Source organism: Parasteatoda tepidariorum, chromosome 7, assembly GCF_982258835.1.
Source record: "Parasteatoda tepidariorum strain Cologne lab strain chromosome 7, Ptep-v5.0, whole genome shotgun sequence".
Lineage (NCBI taxonomy): Eukaryota > Metazoa > Arthropoda > Arachnida > Araneae > Theridiidae > Parasteatoda > Parasteatoda tepidariorum.
Genome location: NC_141761.1, coordinates 55459528 through 55478845, shown reverse-complemented (window position 1 = coordinate 55478845; position 19318 = coordinate 55459528). Strand labels below are relative to the sequence as shown.

The following is a 19318-nucleotide window of genomic DNA, read 5'->3' as shown; positions in this document are numbered from 1 at the left end:
ATTCAGATAAACATTTTTAATTGTGTGTAAAAGCTTCATGACGCTGAAAAAGTTCCTGAGAAGAGGCGAAAGTTGTTGTTGTTTTAACCGCTCTCCTGGTCATATTATTGGGACCATATGATCCGATTTCGTAACTTAAAATGCCTGTCCATATAATTGATTGGCTAATTGAAGTTCAGGTCTTCGACCCATTACGATTGAGTATATGAAAATCTGATCATTTAGTTATTTAGGGTGTTCGCTTTCTCATTTTGGAAACTATACATTGCCTTCATGAAAGAAGTGATAGCCAAGCTCAATCGATATTTCCTTCTTATCAGCTATCTTATATGAAGAGTTTAGTGAAAGAACCGGCTTAGCGACACTTTAGTGAATTTGAGTAAATGAGCATTTTCAAGTTTATGCGTTTTTATTTTGTTTTTTTTCGCTTAATCTTAATGTTTTTAGTATGTTTCTGAACAGGCATAACTTAAAAATTTTTGGGGGCATCTTTATTTTATTCTAACTCTTTTATAAAGGAACATTTTAACGATTTTAGTGCGTAGCATTTGCTTTTTCATCGAATATAATTTTGTTTGAAAAAATAAAATAAATATACATTTATTTAGGCGTATATTCATAAAATAAAATTTCAGCAACAGTAATTTAGAAAAAATAACTGGTATAAAATTTTATCTAGCCTTGTTAGTCCGAAAACCGATCAAAAAGGATTCAAAGAAATCGTGAGCTGAATTTTCGTGGAGTAGATGTTTTACCAGTATGTATCGCTTTAATTGGCGAGAATTCGGTAATTTTTGATTTTAAAAAAGCATTCGTTTAAATAGCTCTGATTACTGTCAAAATGTTATGTCATTTCGTTACATTTAATCGTACTTCTGAGTACAAGTATTTTTATTAGTTTTAATACAAAAAATATCTAGGTATAGTTGTTGAAATACAAATTATTTTCAATTTTTCTATGAAAATAATGCAGTTTCATGTAAAAATGACAGATTTTAATTTATAAAAATGTTTATAAAACAGTTATTTTTATTGTGGTTAACTACGCGTTCACGATTAGTTACGCGATTCTCATTTTTAATAATTTAGGTTTTCACTTTACGAAGAACAAGAGTCTAGAGCAAGAGAATTAGGCAGAATTATCATGTCCACATATCTCTTATTTTTTGTGTATCATTTTGCAATGTTGATCGTTACCGATGTATTCATTATTTAGTTTTATTTCAAAAGGAAAAACGAGTATTCAGCTAGGAACAGTAATTAAAAACTGAAAATATTGCCTAAGCACAAAATAATATTTATTTTCAACGCGACTTTGCTTAGAAGAAAAAAATTAATTTCTTACTAGGGCAGTTTGTTTAAAACGCAAACTAAAGCGAACATACTTTAGCAAACTTCACAGCTATGGCTCTCAAAACAATACGTCAAATTAGCTTTGCAATTGGCATAACTACCAGAGACTCGAGAAAAATAGCCCTTTTAGTCAGGCTTTGTCTCAAAATGCTATTGCTAAAAATGCTGAACCACATTCTCTTCATTTCTGCATGACTCCAACAGAAGATTTTTCTAGGATTCATTTTCATTACAACCTTTCTTCCTCCATCAATAAAAAGAATACTTTACCGGAACATCTAAGACAACTAGCCTTGGAAATCATAAATAATATCATTTGAAGTGACATTAAATTGTATACCGATGGCAGTCAAACTGATAGTATTGCATTTATATTGAAACACCTCACAAAACTTTTACCCTTAGTCAACGTAACCCAGACTTCTGTTCCGTTTTTAGAAGTGAATTACTAGCAGTGGAGGCCGGGACTTGATGCCATTTTGAGGAAAAATGATTATGGAAATCTCTGGAGTCTGACTGATAGCCGAAGTTCAATGGAACATCTTAATAATTGGATCTATATTGGGGATAAGACAAGTATATCTATCTTTCACAAGTTGAGGTGCATCTCACTTCAACATGATATTCATTTCAAGTGGATCCCATCCCATGTGGATCTATTTCGTTACGAGAAGGCAGACTGTCTAGCAAAGGACGTTTGCGGCCTGCCAACTTCGGCATCTGATGAACTTACCTACCTAGAACTTTTTTATCAGATGAAAGAACAGGAGGATTTGGCAGGAGCCTCCCTCTCATGATTGGTATAGGCTAGTAAGCCGGGACAGTCGTTGATTCTTCCATGCGACAGAAAAATCAATACTTGCCTTTCACGCCTTGCCAGTGGACATCTAAAAAAATGTCTTACTATTTTTCAGGGTATAAAATCTTACCCTCTTTACCCAAAATGCGACCAACATCAGGTTTCAGTTGAATATATTTTAAGCTGCTTGGGACTTCTTTGGGAAGAAATTTACACTTCTCCTCTCCTTGTTCACGACTTTTTACTCGTCAACGAATCTATGGATCTGGGCTGACGCTGTCAGACCTTTGGAGAACAACAACAACTAATGAGAACCAGAAACAAAAAAATTGTACGTTAAAGCTGTTTAAGGGTTATTTTTCTGGTATTTTTTAATTATTGATTCGTAAAAATACACAAATTCCTCCTTAATGTGTGGAAGCTACTGTTTCAAGTTTTTCATTTTCACCAATTTTTTTTGTGCCAATTTTCCAGTGAATACTCAAATGATGTCATTTAGCCTGTTCTTCCACTGAGTATCTTCGGAATGAATAGATTTAGCAATATAAATGAATGCATACATTTAAATAAAGTTGAAATAAGAAATTTCCACGAGGGATCTCTTTTCAAAAATTTTACTTAGCCGTTTCTTCCACTAAGCTCTTTATATGTTTTTTTTAATTACGTGTTAATTACATAAGTCTTAACCTTATAAGATCTTCATTTCAAATAAATTGTTTAACTATGAAGTCCACTATTACCAGCTGTCGCCATAACCAAGACTTATGTAATTTATAATTTTTAAACCTGATAAATCATTTAATGCAAAAATCTCATTTCAGGAATTGGCTTTACTGTGAAAAATCAGATCTAAGGGCGGAATCTGTGCAGATAGCTTCAGTTATTGTTTCTATTGAGGGAGTTACAAACTCTCCCAGAAGCAACATTGCTCACGGGACAGATTATTCTACACTATTGAGGTGCAATATCTCCCAGAATTCGATATTAAGCAATCCAAAAAATTAAGCGAAGAAACACTCTTTTCAAGTTATCACTGTCATACGCAATTTAAACGGTGTAAATAAATCTACGACACTTATAATTGGAAAAGTTTACTTCACGATCATATGCGTTCACAACATATATTATTCATTAAATAAAGTGAACTCACACTTATGTACCACCTCTTTTATGATACTTTCTTTCTTACTTATGCCACTATTTCCACAGATCCCTGGTCATTATATAGGAAAATAATGATAATTATTATTTGTTTATGCATCGCTCTGAAACTAAATATTTAAATTATTCGTCAAAATTTTGTGAAGAACAGCAAAATTTTTAATTCTTTTCTTTGTTGTTGTTACTCCTCCTCCTCCTGATAAAGGAAAGCCTACATCAGGTCCAGAAGACCCCGTCACCTGAGTACATCAAAAATCTTCTCCTGCATAACCAACATTTGCCTCCAGGGGGCTCCTAAACAATTAAGAAGGTGAGCAGGACTAGCGGGAAGGGAACAGGTGCAGTGAGAAAAAATCTTTTCCCCTTTTTAAAACTTCATTTCAAGTGACCACTTCTGAATCTTGCAAAGGTCAATTGTTGAATACTGGGGCCACTGCGTAACAGAGACAGGTCCCGACCCTTTGCAGCGTACCAGTTATGATCTGGTGGGAGGCGCCGAGTTGAAAGTAAATTACTTTTGTGTGGAGTGAGTGGATTTCAGAAGGAGTAAGCTCAACAGAGTTGGCGATTAGATCCATTTCTAGAAAGAGTATCTACAATTTCATTACCGTTCACCCCAACGGGCGAAGGAATAAACTGGAAGCACACTGATTTCCTCAGGCCTAGTTCGGAGAGAAGTACTAGAAAATCCAGAATCAGGTTTATCGTATATTTTCGGCCAATTGATTAGGTATTGGATGACACTTTTACTGTCAGTCGAAATTCAAATACTACTATAGAGCTAACTTAAGAGCCCTCCCAATAGCAATAATTTCTGACCTAAAAACTGAGCCATAGTCAGGGTTACGGATGCTAAATTTAACTTTCGCCTCGGAGTTGCTGATGAAAACACCACTCCCAGCTCAACCGACTCCAAATTTGCTGTCATCCGTGTAGATAGTCATGGCCTCAGAAAGGATATTATTAATTCCTCTAGAGCTAACTGTTTTAGAAGTTCAGGATGATACTCTTGCTTATTAGCACGGGATTTCAAAGCCTCATTAAAACTGATAATTTCAAATGATACCGTAGGAGGCAAACAACTAAAAGTCAATGACGGGACAATTTTAAAATTCATAAAACCATGTTTCTCCACATGATCAAGCGGTGTGTCTCCCTTTAAGCGCTGGTTGCTTGTCCAATTTAAAATATAGTTAGAAGTCCTATTAAGATGACCTTAGACTCATTTATTTATTAAAATATCTAGCTGAGTTTATCTTAAATGTCGTAGTCAAAGGTAAAATGTCAGCTTTGTAAAGAACTACTTCACTTGGGCTGTTCCTTAACCCTGTGACAATTCTTGCTGCACTGAGTTGTACTCTATATAAAATCTTTAAATTAGTGGTGGGGTCCGTCTAAAAAATCTAGTAACCATACTCAAGACTGGGACGTACAAGAGCACTGTGACTTTAATAGTGGTAGCATCAGTCCCCTCGTCTCTATCCGAAATGTACTTCATGATCTGTAGTCTCTCTCTAGCCTTAACTGGCACTTTTTCCATATGTTTTCTAGAATTTATTTCAAGGTCCAAAGTAAAACCTAGGTAGATTGGATATTTGTCACTATTCAGCCTCCGCTTTGCAAAGTAGATCTCAGGAGAGTAATTGTAAAGATGCCGATTCAAAGTAAAAAGACAGCTAGACAACTTAGAAGGATAAAATTCAACTTGTGGGAGTCTGAGAATTCACGAAGTCTCCAAAGACCTATTTAAAAAATATTCCAAGTTGTTAATCTCAGCACTACTGGATCACAAAACTATATTATCCGCAAAAATGTCTATATGGTAATGGGGTACTCTTTTTTTTCTATTCTTGCAATAAATATTCAAAACAGAGTGGGGCTTAAAATGGAGACCTGAGGGATGCCTTGATGCAACTTATAAAAACAAGATTGTTTATTTTAGAAGTTTACGCAGAAATTTCTGTGATTCAGAAATCCAAGGAAGAACTCTACCCCTGATAATAAAATAATTATAGCATTTGTTTATTAGCCTGTATTTCCTGACTTTATCGAAAGCCTTAGTCAAGTCGAGAAAAACAGCTAATGTATGTTTCGTAGGTTTACAGTTTTGAGCATCTCAAACACTCTGAGTGAAGAACAGAATTTGATCCATAGTACCATCCATATGGCCTCTTCTAAAGGTCGGAATTAAATTATTTGATATCAGATGGCGTGTTAATCTCTGCAAAATAATTCTTTCAATCAGTTTATACGTAATACAAGTGAGAGCGATTGGGCTGTAGCTATCAACGTAACTTGTTTGCGAATAGGGAAAATAATGGCTGTCTAGGGAGTTTTCCTGTAGTCCGATACAAGTTAAAACGATACAAAAGTCTTTCCCTGCCTAGGTCACCCATATGTTCAAGGAATTGACCATGAAGTTCATCCGGATCTGGAGACTTAGTCAAATCCTGATTTTGAACAGCATAAGACAATTACGCTAAAGAAAAAAATTTCATTAAAAATATGACTTTCTGCTGTGGATCACGGCAGGATTTAACTTGATTCCTTGTAATTCTGGGCAGCATCTTGTCCAAACTGTTAAATGCTATTTTACTTTCTTTAGCATAGTGTAATGCCAAAGCCTCAGCTCCCTCACAATCAATTACCGTGACACACCCATTATTATTAATTATAGCATTGATAATAACTCATTCCTGGCGGGTCTTCATTCATTTGTATTTTCATTTCTGAGTTTGTATTTCATCAAGACTTTTGACCAATTTCAACAGCCTAGCGCTTGAGGTTCTATAATATAACTTCTTACAAGTGTCCTGCCAATTTGATCACTTAATCTGGACATAAGTTCTTTTAATTTCAGCATTCAACCTATTTAGTTCTATCTTTTTGTCCATAGTAGGATTTAGAGCAGTTTTCTTCAGTAGTTCAGATCTTTTGAAAAGTAAAGGCTAGATAGGGTCTCTGCTATGTATAAAGAAGTGTCTCTCCTATTTATGTTTTCCGAGAGGAATAGAAGCATTAGCAGCTGTAAATATTACGTACTTAAAACGAGACCACCCTCTCTCCGAGTCTTTCAAAGGAGGAATCTGGGAGACAAGCTCCTCTGGGAGATATAGACCGATCAGCCCTCCTAAAGTTCCAATGGAGATTATTATCTTCGAAGTAGTCAATCTTGAATTCAAGTCAATTTCTAATAAAAATGGGGGTGATCACTGCCCATCTCAACAAGAACTCGCCAGGAAGAGCAATAAGGAAAAAAACCTGTATTAACCATTTATATATACAGGTATAAGACAAAATAATAGGAACACCTGTATATAGTACCACTATGCACAGGTGTTCCTATTATTTTGCCCTATACCTGTATATATTCTACTGGATATATATATATATATATATATATATATCCAGTAGATTCCCGATCGACAGAGAACCGAGAGCTATTAAATATTACTTTTTATTTTTAAAACTGCCACCGAAAAAATTCTGAATTTTATCTTCCAAACACTCAGGAAAACAAGCTGACGGACAACACGAGATTACCGACGAATTGATCGTTAATATCGTGAATAATGAAAACGAATCAAGCGAAGATGATGAAGACAGTCACGATGAAAATCAACATAGAAAAATCTCTCATACAGATGGACTAAAAACTATCGAAAGTGCTGTTGGATTTATGGAATAAGAAGAAGAGGCGACACCAGCCTTCTTGTTATCCCTAAAAAAATGGCGGAATTTTGCTGCAGAAAAGTGCCAAAGTAATGTAAAACAAAAAACAATTAAAGGACTTCTCTTTAATTCACGTAAAGTATGCTCTTTAAGTGTTAAGTAAGCTTTTTAATTATAATGTGAATTTTATGTTGTGTACTCGTATAAATTTTGTATTTGTTAAATATATTACATTTATGCCTACTCTTTTTCTTTCATTTTTTATATTCTTCGCTTAAACCGAGTTTTTCGGTTATCCGGAGTTTGTTGTTGTCCACATTAACTCGAATAATCGGTACTGACTCTATTGTACATACACTCACATATATATATATATATATATATATATATATATATATATATATATATATATATATATATATATATATATATATATATATATATATATATATATATATATATATATATATATATATATATATATATATATATATAAATTAGAAATACAACATACTTTTCAGCTTTTAGTCACGTCATCAATATTTAGTCACGTTATGTTTCGTTTTCCCTCCCTAAGTATAGCAAATTGTTAATTAAGAGACTAAGCTTTTAAATATAAAACTATAACGATATATTTTAGTTTGCAAAATTTTCAACTCAAAGCAATTTCTTAGGAAAAAAAACCGGTTTTGTCCTTTTATCTTATGTATGATTCGTTATTATTAAAATTGTGATCATGATTAATACAAACAACGGTTTATCAGATTTTTTACTGTAATTCGATCCGGAGATTTTATAATGCAATATGACCGAATACAGATAATAACCAAAAATAAGGGGTTTGAAAAAATACTTAAAACATAAGTTTTTATTACAAACGAAAAGCAAATTCAAATCACAGTTTCCTATTCATCCTCCAAAAGATTCGAATCTAAGTCAAATTCTTCATTCGATTTGAGTTTTAGAAGGGATCGTATGGCTCTAGCTCTCATTTCCAACTCCAACAACTCAGCATCACCTTCTGAAGTCCCAAGATCCTTCGCTACTTCGTCTAAGACTTCCGGCAGTGTCTGAAATAGAATACAATAAAATATTGGGATAATAATGCAAACTTAACAGATGTTATAAACCATCTTCTCGCTCTACATAAAAGCGAAAGAGATGGGAACACCGATTTGGATCGTGTTTTTCCCCCAGCAGTTTGCGAATTTTTGTGGTTCATTTCAGTAAAAATTATTAAAATAAGTGCATTTATTTAATTCACTTATTTAATTGTAATCTGTGGATTTATTTTAGTGTTTTGAAATATTTCACATTGAACATTTATGTAGAAATATAAAATTTTTTAATCACTTCCAAATTTTTTATTTTAGATTTTAGTTCTACTACAAGTAAAAAGTGTTTTTTTTTTCTTCATATTTCTATTTACTCCTGCCCATTTGTATTCTGACATATAATAAAGTCTACTATAAACAGAAAAAAAAAATTACATTATTGCAAACATGTAACAGTCAAAAACTTAATCCACTCCCTTCAGCAATATGAGATAATGTTAATATATTGTCTTGATTCTGGACTGGACGATTTATTATATATATATATATATATATATTTATATATAAGAAGAGAGTGGAATGATAACACATAGCCAAACACAGAAGACTTCTGGTTTATAACTCACAAAACAGCCAATCAAAATTGAGAACCCATGAGTGTGTACTGTCTGCAGAAATGTTACAACTAAACTTACCAGCTAAATCTTGTTGCGATTTTTATTTTGTATTGAATGTGTAAAATATATTGAACAGAGTTTACTTTAAAATACTTATATCTTTTATAAAAAATGGATCGCCGTGAATATCTTAGGAGATATCAACAGCGACATAGGGCTGAACATAATTTAGCAGTACAAAATGACCGGGAAAATAATCGCAGTACTATCAATACGCGACAGCGAAATGCGCGGCGAAGAAACGTTGAAGAGTCAGTTTAAATGAAAACGAATAATATAGAAAAGAAATTGATAAAAAATGTTGTATATAAGGAGGTTTTGTAAATAATTTTTAATTTTATCATTGCTTTTTCTTACTTTTAATTCTTTTTTACGTACTTTCAAAAAATCATGCAGCCATAAATATTAATTAACAGTTCATATTTGTTTGAGATATTTCTTAAATAATGCATCATTTAAGAAATCATTGCAATCAGTGCAAATCATTGGTACACAAAATGATGTGAAAAGAAAAATCAATGAAAAATGTACATAGCTAGGTTTTGTGAATATTTACAGATCGATTCGCGATCGCAACGCTCGAGTACGCCCTCTATCGGGAGCCTGTAAATATCAGACATTAATTTATCACGTTTTCATTTAGTTCCATCAAACTCATCGGCTATGACGGACGCCATTTTCTTATCAGCAAATAAAAGTCAAAATTTCCCTAAGGAACAGCTGAAGAACTTGAAAAAACTAACCAGAACATGCCAAACATTGAAGCAGAACACGCCAAGCATTTGAAGAACAATTTCTGAGTAATTTTTACCTTTCAATTACCAACAACATAACTTACGATTTCATGATCACTTGCTGTTACAGATGTGTATATTACGGTAAAATAATTTTTTCTGTCTTCAATTCGTTACAAATTAAAATGAAGTCAACATTGCTTTCGTCATTCCAATAAAGAAATGTGAATTCAGAACGTCAAGAACTGCAATAGTTATAGAATTCTTTTTTGTTATAGAACAGTATATATTTCTGTATCTATATAATTCGGAAAACAACAATAAAGAATCAACCAAATTACTTGAAATAGTGTCATTTGTGCTGATGATTAATAAATTTTTTATCGTTTTCTTGGTAAGTATTTCTTAGTTTTGAAAGAATAGACAATTTCAACTAGAATTCAGCTGTTCTGTTTTTAAGCTACATATTCAAATTCATATCGAGATCTTACAATTATAAAATTTTGATGTGTGGTATGTTATCTAAAAGTAATAAAGGGATAATCTATGCACATATTATTTGAAAATAAAACTTTCAAACGAAGAACATTTCATTTGGAACTCTACGGATTTATAAAGAAGGTAAGTGTTATGATTTTTATAATAAAAAATTAGCTTGTAAAACTTTTTTTTCTTATTTAATGATAGTTCTCTACAGAATGGTTTCTTACGTCTGATTAAGAACTATAAGAATAATAAGAAACTATATGAAAGTTTTTATTTCAATGTAAAGAATTCTTAAAATCGTTTTTCATCCTAAGAATTCTTTATTTTCCGTTTTATAGTTTATAATTTTTTGATAAAAATTGTTGTCAAAATACTTTTTTTGAAAACATAAATCGCATAACATTATGTGTTTATGTATACTTCTTGCATATTCTAATGTTTCAAGTAATATGATTCAGAAAAGTATGAATAAAAATTTGGTACTTATGTATTAACGCCACAGCAGCTACAGATTTGGCTGTTTTTAAGTGCCGCCAATCGACAACTAAAATTTTTGTGACAAATCATAAAACGAAACACTTTATTTAAAATCAAAGTAGTTTATCGGATTTCGGTGGACAATGGGCAAAATATTTTGCTCCAGAAAAAATAAAATTGCATCTTGTTCTATTTTTGGCAAATCCCAAAGACGCATTTTCGTAGCACTGAAAAATGGTAACAAAAATCGAAGAACAAATCATTTTGGAATTTTTCTGATTTATAAGCAGGTAAGTGTTAATTTTTATAAAATTAAAAATTTTACTTTTAAGTAGTTTTTTTCTTATGATAGTTTTCTATAGAATGGTTTTCTACGTCCGATTATGAATCAAAAAAGAAAAAACATGAAAGTTGTTTATTTTAATATAAGGAATTTTCAGAATTGTTTTTGTTTTGTATCGTAAGCATTCTTTACTTTACGTTTTTAAGTTTCTAAATAATGATTTTTATTAAAACTTAAAATTTTTTGATAAAATTACTTGTCAAAAAACTTTATTTACAAAATTAAATTACATAAAATTATGAAGCTTATGAATTATGTATACTTTTTGCTTATTTTAATGTTTGAAGTAATATGATTCTTAAAACTATGGAATGTAAAGTTTAAATAGGCCTTTCAGGTTATATCATTAAATTTAGTAAAACTATTTCTCAGGCATTAGGTTTTAACTTTAATAAGAAGATACATATTTTTTTCTGTTTATTTACAAATATTTTTCAGATGTTCCTTCTTTAAAAAAAAAAAAAAGAGATACCATCTTGTTTTCGGTTGTATAAGAAAGGATATCAAACATTTTTCTTTTTTAAATTTAATAAGCCACATTAAAGAAGGAACGTTGCAATGCTACATGCTACATTAAAGACGTCTCCAGAGTAACTGAATGACGGTTCATATAGAAATCGCAGGTATGCGTCTCATACAACAACGCCCCCTATAGTTCGTTGCGATCGCGAATTGTAAATGATTTTTAATTTTATTGTTTTCAACTTATTTTTTATAACAATTCAGAGAAAAATGTTTATTGATCAATGATAACATAATTATTTCATTTTACATTTGTTTTTTTATTAGTACTCAATATGACAAAAGAATTAAATTGCTTAATTTAATCTGTCGAATATCAGTTACATCTATATATTAATAGGCTAGCAATATTTTGTCTCGATAAAAACTCCCAAACTACGCAACAGAATTAAACAAATAAGGTGTCGTTTTAAAGGTATTGTTATGTAGATGTGCAATAAGGTCTTAAATTATGAAAATTTCCTTTAATTAATTAATAAAATTAATAATTTAGTTTCAACCAATGAGAATTCAGCAAATCATTTTTCGGGTGGTTCGCAAAAGCATTGTTTCCGTAAGCATCGTTTGATTTAAAGCATTTCTGAATTAATAGATTGATAAACAAAAATAAGAGTGGATAAAAAAAAAACGGAACTGAATTTCCTAAAAAAAGAATTCAATATCTTTAGTTCCTTTGATAAATTTTTAGTTTCATGATAAATTTTTTGTTTCGTTACAATAGAATGGCAATGGCATCGTGCGAATATTCAAATCAAAACAAACGTGCGAATATTCAAACCAAAACAAACTTTCTACAAACAATTATTTTGATTTGAGATTTAAAACGATATCTTAGTTATTTAGTTCTATTTTTATTTATTTAGTGCCTGCTGCCTAAATAAAATGCCTGCTATCAGGCGTCGAAATATCTCTGGCAGACGTTAGAGAAATGAATGGCGGAATTCTAAACGGGAAAGCATTTCTTATTGAGATATATTCTCTGCTACAGCTCCAAATTTCTCAGCTACATGAAGAAAAGATAATCAAATTGTGAAGGGGGCAGAGAAGTGTATAAATTTCATTAAGTAATTGATTTCAATATCTGGCATTTTTATTTTAAAATTTAAATTTGTTAAAATGTTTTTATAAGATAGCGAAGCAATATGCAATGGAACTGTGAAGCAGTTCTGGGGCTGGTGAGCGTAGCGAGCAGAGGGCGGAGCCCCCTAGTATATTTTTATTATATAATTTGCTTTTCGTCTGATTGAAACTAAAATATTTTGCCAATTGACAGTATTGTAGTTAATTAGGCAATTACTTACAATGGGTTTTGCTTTTGAAATATTAATCAGCATCAACTTATTAATATTACATGTTTTATTTGTTTGCTATATTTTAAAGTTTTTTTTCATTAGGTTTTAATTGTTTTCAGCTTAAAATTTAAATTACTGGGGGGGGGGGAGATGAAGCACCATTTAGGGAACGTTCGGCATCCTATAAGATCAACGATGATTTCAGTTAGTAGGGGTAAAAATGTACTTGAGGGTGCCCCTTGGCGAAATTGGCGATTTATGTTTGGTGCCATTCTTGTTTGAGCGGAACACCGTGGTAACAGGAATAGCTGCCAAAATATAATGATATTTCAATAAAACATTGGAAAATTTCAACAAAACATCGGCCAAAACTTCATGAACTTGCAACGAACCCGATATGAGCGAAATTAATAAACCCAAGAAAATGCATTTTGAATCGAAACAAAAATTGATGGAGTAAGCACAAAAAGAAAAGGGGGAAGAAAAAAACAACAACAACTCACTTCTTCTTTAAGCTTGAATATCCTCAGATTTAGGTGCACCGAATTCTCTAATAGCAGTTAGATACTGTCTAAATTTATCATGAACAGAATCTGTATACCTCCATCGCCACATAAATTCGGCGAAATACGAATCGAAAATGGCGTCTGTGGTACCGGACTGGTGATGACATTTTTTTCTAAAGTCCCTTTTAGTGACTGCCCACATACCTTCGATCTTATTGACCAGAAGAAAAAGGAGCCATACCAGCCGGTTTCCAACTTAGAACTAACGGACAGCTGAAATAACATATACCGTTGAACATTTAAAAATAACGCTAAAATCTAAGCCAATCAGAATTACGATTGGGTTTCAACATCGCCCAGCTTGGTGATCAATCGCGATTACAACTAGAATCAAGGGGCACCCTCAAATATAGTCAACCCGTAATTTGTTAAATAATATTGATTCCGCGCTTTATATAAGTTAATATTAAAATTGCTTTATATAAGTTTATAATGCTGATAACAAGGACCTCTGACATATTACTTTCCTATCATATTCTCTCTATGTGATGTTGGTACAGAAAAATTGCCATCTAATCTCCAGGAAAATGATTTTAATTTTAAGCGAGCGGGGGGCGGAACCGAGCTGTACTATATATATATATATATATATATATATATATATATATATATATATATATATATATATATATATATATATATATATATATATATATATATATATATATATATATATATATATATATATATATATAAACTTAAAATTATTATGTAAGTTCTACTTTTCTTTACTTCGCTCAAATAATTTCGCTTATAGTTTTAGTATTGCTTTTCTTATAAAGATGGCAGCACCACAAAATTCAGACTCGAAGAGACGTGAATGAAAAAGAATGGAATATGTTAAAAATCTAGTAAACGATTAGATTTATACCAATGTACATTATAATGTACATTGGCATAATATATAATTTATACAATTATATATTATGCCAATGTACATTAGATTATAAATTTAATACAACAAGTATACAATTAGCCATATTATTCATGAGATTATGCTCAAAAATTAGATTTTTACATATAACATGACTCAGTATATTACTTACGTGATCTAGATGAAAAGGGACAGAAAAGTATTATTATTATATTTTTTAAGTGAATATTAAGTAACAATGACTCTATGAAACTCTACATATGTATAAAAATGAATCTTTGACAATCCACCTTTGTGTCCTTAATTGATTCCTAATCCATCCCATCTAGAGCGATGAAATTTGGCACACTAATAGTTCGAATCAGGGGAAAAGTCTCCGTCGATATGAAAACGTTCTAATACGAACAGTGTGAGTGCTAAAAGAAATTTAATCTTTTGATTTCATTTGATTTATCTTATTGATCTTTTGATTTATTTTGATTTTGATTTTTTTATCAAATATTTTAAAGATAACATTTAGGCCGTGATAGCCTGGTTGGTAGAGCACTGGGCCCCTGGCCAAGAGTTCGTGGGTTCGATCCCAGCCGGCCGAAGTCGCCCAGCGTGGTAAATGGTGACTGATGCACGTTAAATCTGTCTAGTCGCAAAGTCCTCCATGTTCCCATAACAAATCAATACATCTAGGGAGTTTCCTTGTCTTCTGGATTGGTTCAAAATCACAAGGCTCCCAAAATTGAGTCGGCTGTTCAAAGACGGATTAAAAAAAAAAAAGATAACATCAGTGATATTTGTTAGCTTACAGAACTAACTGATAAAAAAATAGTTTATTGCACATACTCTAACATTTAATTACTTTTTATTCACTATGTTCGATACACTCAAAGAACAACGCTAACGTGGTGGAAAGCGTGGACTACGTCACCAAATTAGTATTCTTAGTATTCCTGAAATTATCTGATACCATGTGCTTATTTAATTCTCTTAAAGCGAGTTTCTTTATTCGGATGAGATGAACACAAAAAAATTGTTTTTTGTTTAATTTAATATCGCAAAACCGCTGGAAAGGGTAACAAACGACAATAAATAAATAAAAAAAATAATTGGAATTATTTTAGATGTATTAACTATGTCGGTATATGTCTTTCAGTTTTGCATGATTTCGTAGTGTTGTTCAGTACTGATATATTGACGATTTTCTATTTTACTTATATACTCTGTACAAGAACGTTAGTTGTATATCAGCTAATCCTTCATACCAATCTAAAATCTCGAAACAATTATTGAAAATGATGAAATCGTTAAAAAGATCTTATCTATAAAATCCTTATAAAATTAAAAAGAATGTTCTGGTGAAATTATGTTCAGGACGAAATTAATGCATTGGTTAATTTGAATTGATTGGTTGATTTGATTGGTTGAATTGATTTGTGCGAGATTCATTAAAGTAATTTCGATTATAATTAAAATAATAATTACTATGATAAAGTAATTAAAGTAATTTCCTCTCTCCCATCACGAAAAATTTCTGATGATTGTTGCATCGATATTTGGTATTTATACATTGAAATAAATCTTTTAAAAATTTAAAGTGGCTGGGTCACTTCTCCCGTTTGGGTCAACTTCAAACAAGTTGTGACATGTTACGGTAAAAATATTTGGTTTTAAGCCTTGTCCAGGTTATTTCTTGTCACCCTATAAAGTTCAACTTCATTTAGGTGATATACAGATATGTATATTAGGCCATCTTATTCGCCAAACGATGGTCAAACTCTACTAATCGACGATTAAGGGAATCTGCCCTTGTCATATTTCAATGTAAATTTTTGTCTCGAAATTATGAATTCGATTAAACCATTTTATAAAAATGCTATTTCTGCCCCTTTTCAATCCATTTTATTAGCGATACTGAAATTCATAAAAACATATTTTTAAATATCATAACCAAATCTTTCTATTTGGCAGCGTTGCATAAAGTTAAGCTCAACGAAACTTACCTAATCACCCTAAGAAATTTCTAAAAGACTATTTTCGCAGTAAAGTTGTATACATTTTAAGCGTATAACCATATGAAAACTTCATTACATTTTCACAATGTAAAGTAGTTAGTTTGAAGTCAAATTGTTTTAAATATTAAGATTTGTTGAACCTTGCGATTTTTTTAAATATTATTTTATAACCGATGTTGTGCAGTTGATTTAATTCTGAGTTCGTGACTATTGAACTCTGTAGCCAAGTAATTTTGAACCCAATCTATAAAACAAGGGAACTCCTGGATCAAGTATTGAGGGAAATTTGCCTTTGTGGAAATTTTTTTGATGGAACTAACCCGCATTTGCGTTACATGGAGAGGAAATTCTAACCCATGATTTGTCTACCACTGAGGATATTTTATGTCAGCACTGAGGTCGATGCGAGCTGGGAGTTGATTTCGTATCAACCAGCCATTGCTGGGATTCGAACCCGGGTAACCTAATTGGGAAGTGAGCGCTCTATCCTCTCAGCCACCACGGCCCTGAACATGATGATTGTCAGCAACACACGTATCGACAAGCAGAATATCAAAAACAATATGAAAATATGTCATGTTATTAAAAAGTTGGCGTTACGTACCACTGTGTACTTATAAGATGACGAGAAATAACCAGGATAAAGTTTATAACTAAGTATTTTCTTTCGTAACATGTCTCAAAGCTTTTAAGCATCTATGAACACAAAAGCTCTTTGAAAACGAAAAATTGCCTTTCAACAAGATTAATCTTCAACACATATAATCAACGTTATTCAAAAATAGTTTTATGACTTTCTTACAGTACACGAAATGCCACCTTATTCGCCAGATTTAAATCAACGAATATTTCCGGTTGTTCATCTTGAAGATCTAAACCGCGCAAGACTTTAGCTTCCCTAAAATGTCTTAGTAAGAGGGCTGGTTCAAACTCTCAGTGGGGAAGATGAGATCCATAACAGAGACAAATTCTTAGCTCTGCTTTGCGGATAAAGGTAGTCACTTTGAAAATATATTACAGACTCGTTAGCAGAAACCCTTTGGCACGGTAGTAAGTATCGGAGATTATTTTAGCATATGCAGATTATTCGTTTAAAATTTTCTGTTGTTAAAGCGCAAAGAAACAAACGGAGAAAATTGTTTATTTTTAAAACATCTCTAAATTTAATTATAATAAAAATAACAAAGCTGAATAAAGAGAACATTTTAAAGAAAAAAAAGAGGACAGAGTTCTTTTTTCTGTTACTTGATTACAGGCTTAACTGTATATGGATTTATTCCATTTTTTAGAATTATTGTATAAAACTCAACTTTAATATAAACAAAAGCCTATCTGAAAAGTGACATCTGTAACATACCCAGCCCCCGAAGTCTGCGACTCAGCCCCCCTAATGATACATTCAATGTTTAAAAAAGTTAGGAAGTTGTTGAGGAGTTTGGGATCATTAAAAAATCGCATATCTTTGTTTTGTCCACTTTCTTAAACACGCCTTTTGAGCTGTGTATCGATTTTCTTAAAACCACGTTTTGAATTGTGTCTGCTTTTTTAAACACGCATTTTGAGCAGTGTATACGTTTTATTAAAAATGCATTTTGAGCTGTGTTCACTTCTTAAATACACAACTTCAACATAAACAAAAACCTATCTGAAAAGGGACATCTGTATCATACCCAGCCTCCGAAGTCTGGGACTTTGCCCCCCCCCCCTAATGATACATTCAATGTTTAAAAAAGCTAGGAAGTTGTTGTGGAATTTGGGATCATTAAAAAAAATCGCATTTCTTTGTTTTCTCCACTTTTTTAAACACGCATCTTGAGCTGTGTATCGATTTCTTAAAACCATGTTTTGAGTTGTGTCCACTTTTGTAAACACGCATTTTGAGCTGTGTATACATTTTATTAAAAATACATTTTGAGCTGTGCTCGCTTCTTAAATACGCATTTTGAGCTATGCATCCATTTTGTTATAACCGCTTTTTAAGCTTTGTCCAGAATAAAAACAAACTCGCTGACGAAATGTGAAAATGATTTGAAGATAATATACATTTTAGTAGCAGAAATTTTTCAAGAAATACAAAGTAAGACTATAGTAAAATAACATTATTAATAATAATAATTAATAATACATATAATGAAGAAAATGTAAATACCTGATTTTGAGAACCGCATACATTTATTTCTTCTTTGAATGCAATATTTCCTACTTGCTCATTTTCTCTGAAAAATATGAATGAGTATTTAAAATTACCTAATGAGATTTATTGCAAATGATAAAACCAATATAAAAACAGCTTACTTTTCTGTTTTTAGATCTTCGTTTGCAGGAGAAACTGAAATAGCAAAAATATATTAATATCTATAAAGTAGATTTACATAATTCATGAATACAGTCCATTAGAGTACTTATCTTTCAAAAAAACAGATTTGATTTTAATGGTCAAATGCAAAATTTATATGGTCATATGCTTCCTATAAAGATATCTTAAAAATCTACAATTTTCTAGCAGATTGGGGTGCCTCGCTCTGGTGGTTTAAAAGGACAGACAAAGCCATTTTACTAAACCTAGGTACTTGATCATTTGTAAACAATGCAAAGGATCAAGAGTATTTTAATGAAAAAGTAAAGAATTCCCGAAACAGTGCGTTTTGGGCCAGGAGGATTGAAACATGAAGATTAAGGCTCCACAAATTCGGGACCAATGGCATGATGGTGGCAATGTTGTGGGCATTGAGTGCCAGCCGCCTTTACGCCACAAAAAAGCTGATAAGCCATCATATTAAGCTGTGTAAGCTTCAAGCTATCACCAAGGACAGAGCCTCACTATTTCATAATCGTGGTCAAGTGCCTTAAACACTGACCTATCACGGCTCAATGGCGAAAGCATTTTTCTTATAATGCATTTAAAATGCTCCATGTTTCAATACATAAATAACAAGATGATTATCAGGGATGAAGGAACTGAGTTAATTTATTTTAAATAATTTTTTGCAAACAGGTTTTAAAGTATTTAAACAATTTTAAAATTGCAAATTAGATTACTTTCAAAACTTCGCACTGTTTTTTTTAATTAAAACAATTTGTAACTAAGTTATTCCTGAAGCATAAGAATAAATTAGACAAAGTAAAACCTCTAGAGTCTTTTCTAAACTGTCTGTTGATGGAACGGAGAAATTAAATTAAACAAACTTGAATTAAACATTCTTTCAAAATAAACACACCATCTTCATAATTTTCTGCAAATCCACAAGGGTAAAAGTCGGAATTAGATTTTAATTTAACCAAATTTTTTCTCCATTTAAAA

The 19318-nt window shown here is 31.8% G+C and overlaps 1 protein-coding gene across 1 annotated transcript in view; it reads right to left on the bottom strand.

The window, feature by feature from the left end:
- Positions 1-7833: 7833 nt before the first annotated feature.
- Positions 7834-19318, bottom strand: part of LOC107439859 (uncharacterized) — a 111338-nt gene continuing 99853 nt past the window's right edge. The window contains exons 6-8 of the mRNA XM_016052590.3: positions 18313-18346; positions 18167-18233; positions 7834-8055 (exon numbers count right to left, since the gene is read on the bottom strand). Coding sequence (XP_015908076.1) covers positions 7891-8055; positions 18167-18233; positions 18313-18346 — 266 coding nt within the window. The 3' untranslated portion in view covers positions 7834-7890. The remainder of the gene's footprint in view (positions 8056-18166; positions 18234-18312; positions 18347-19318) is intronic.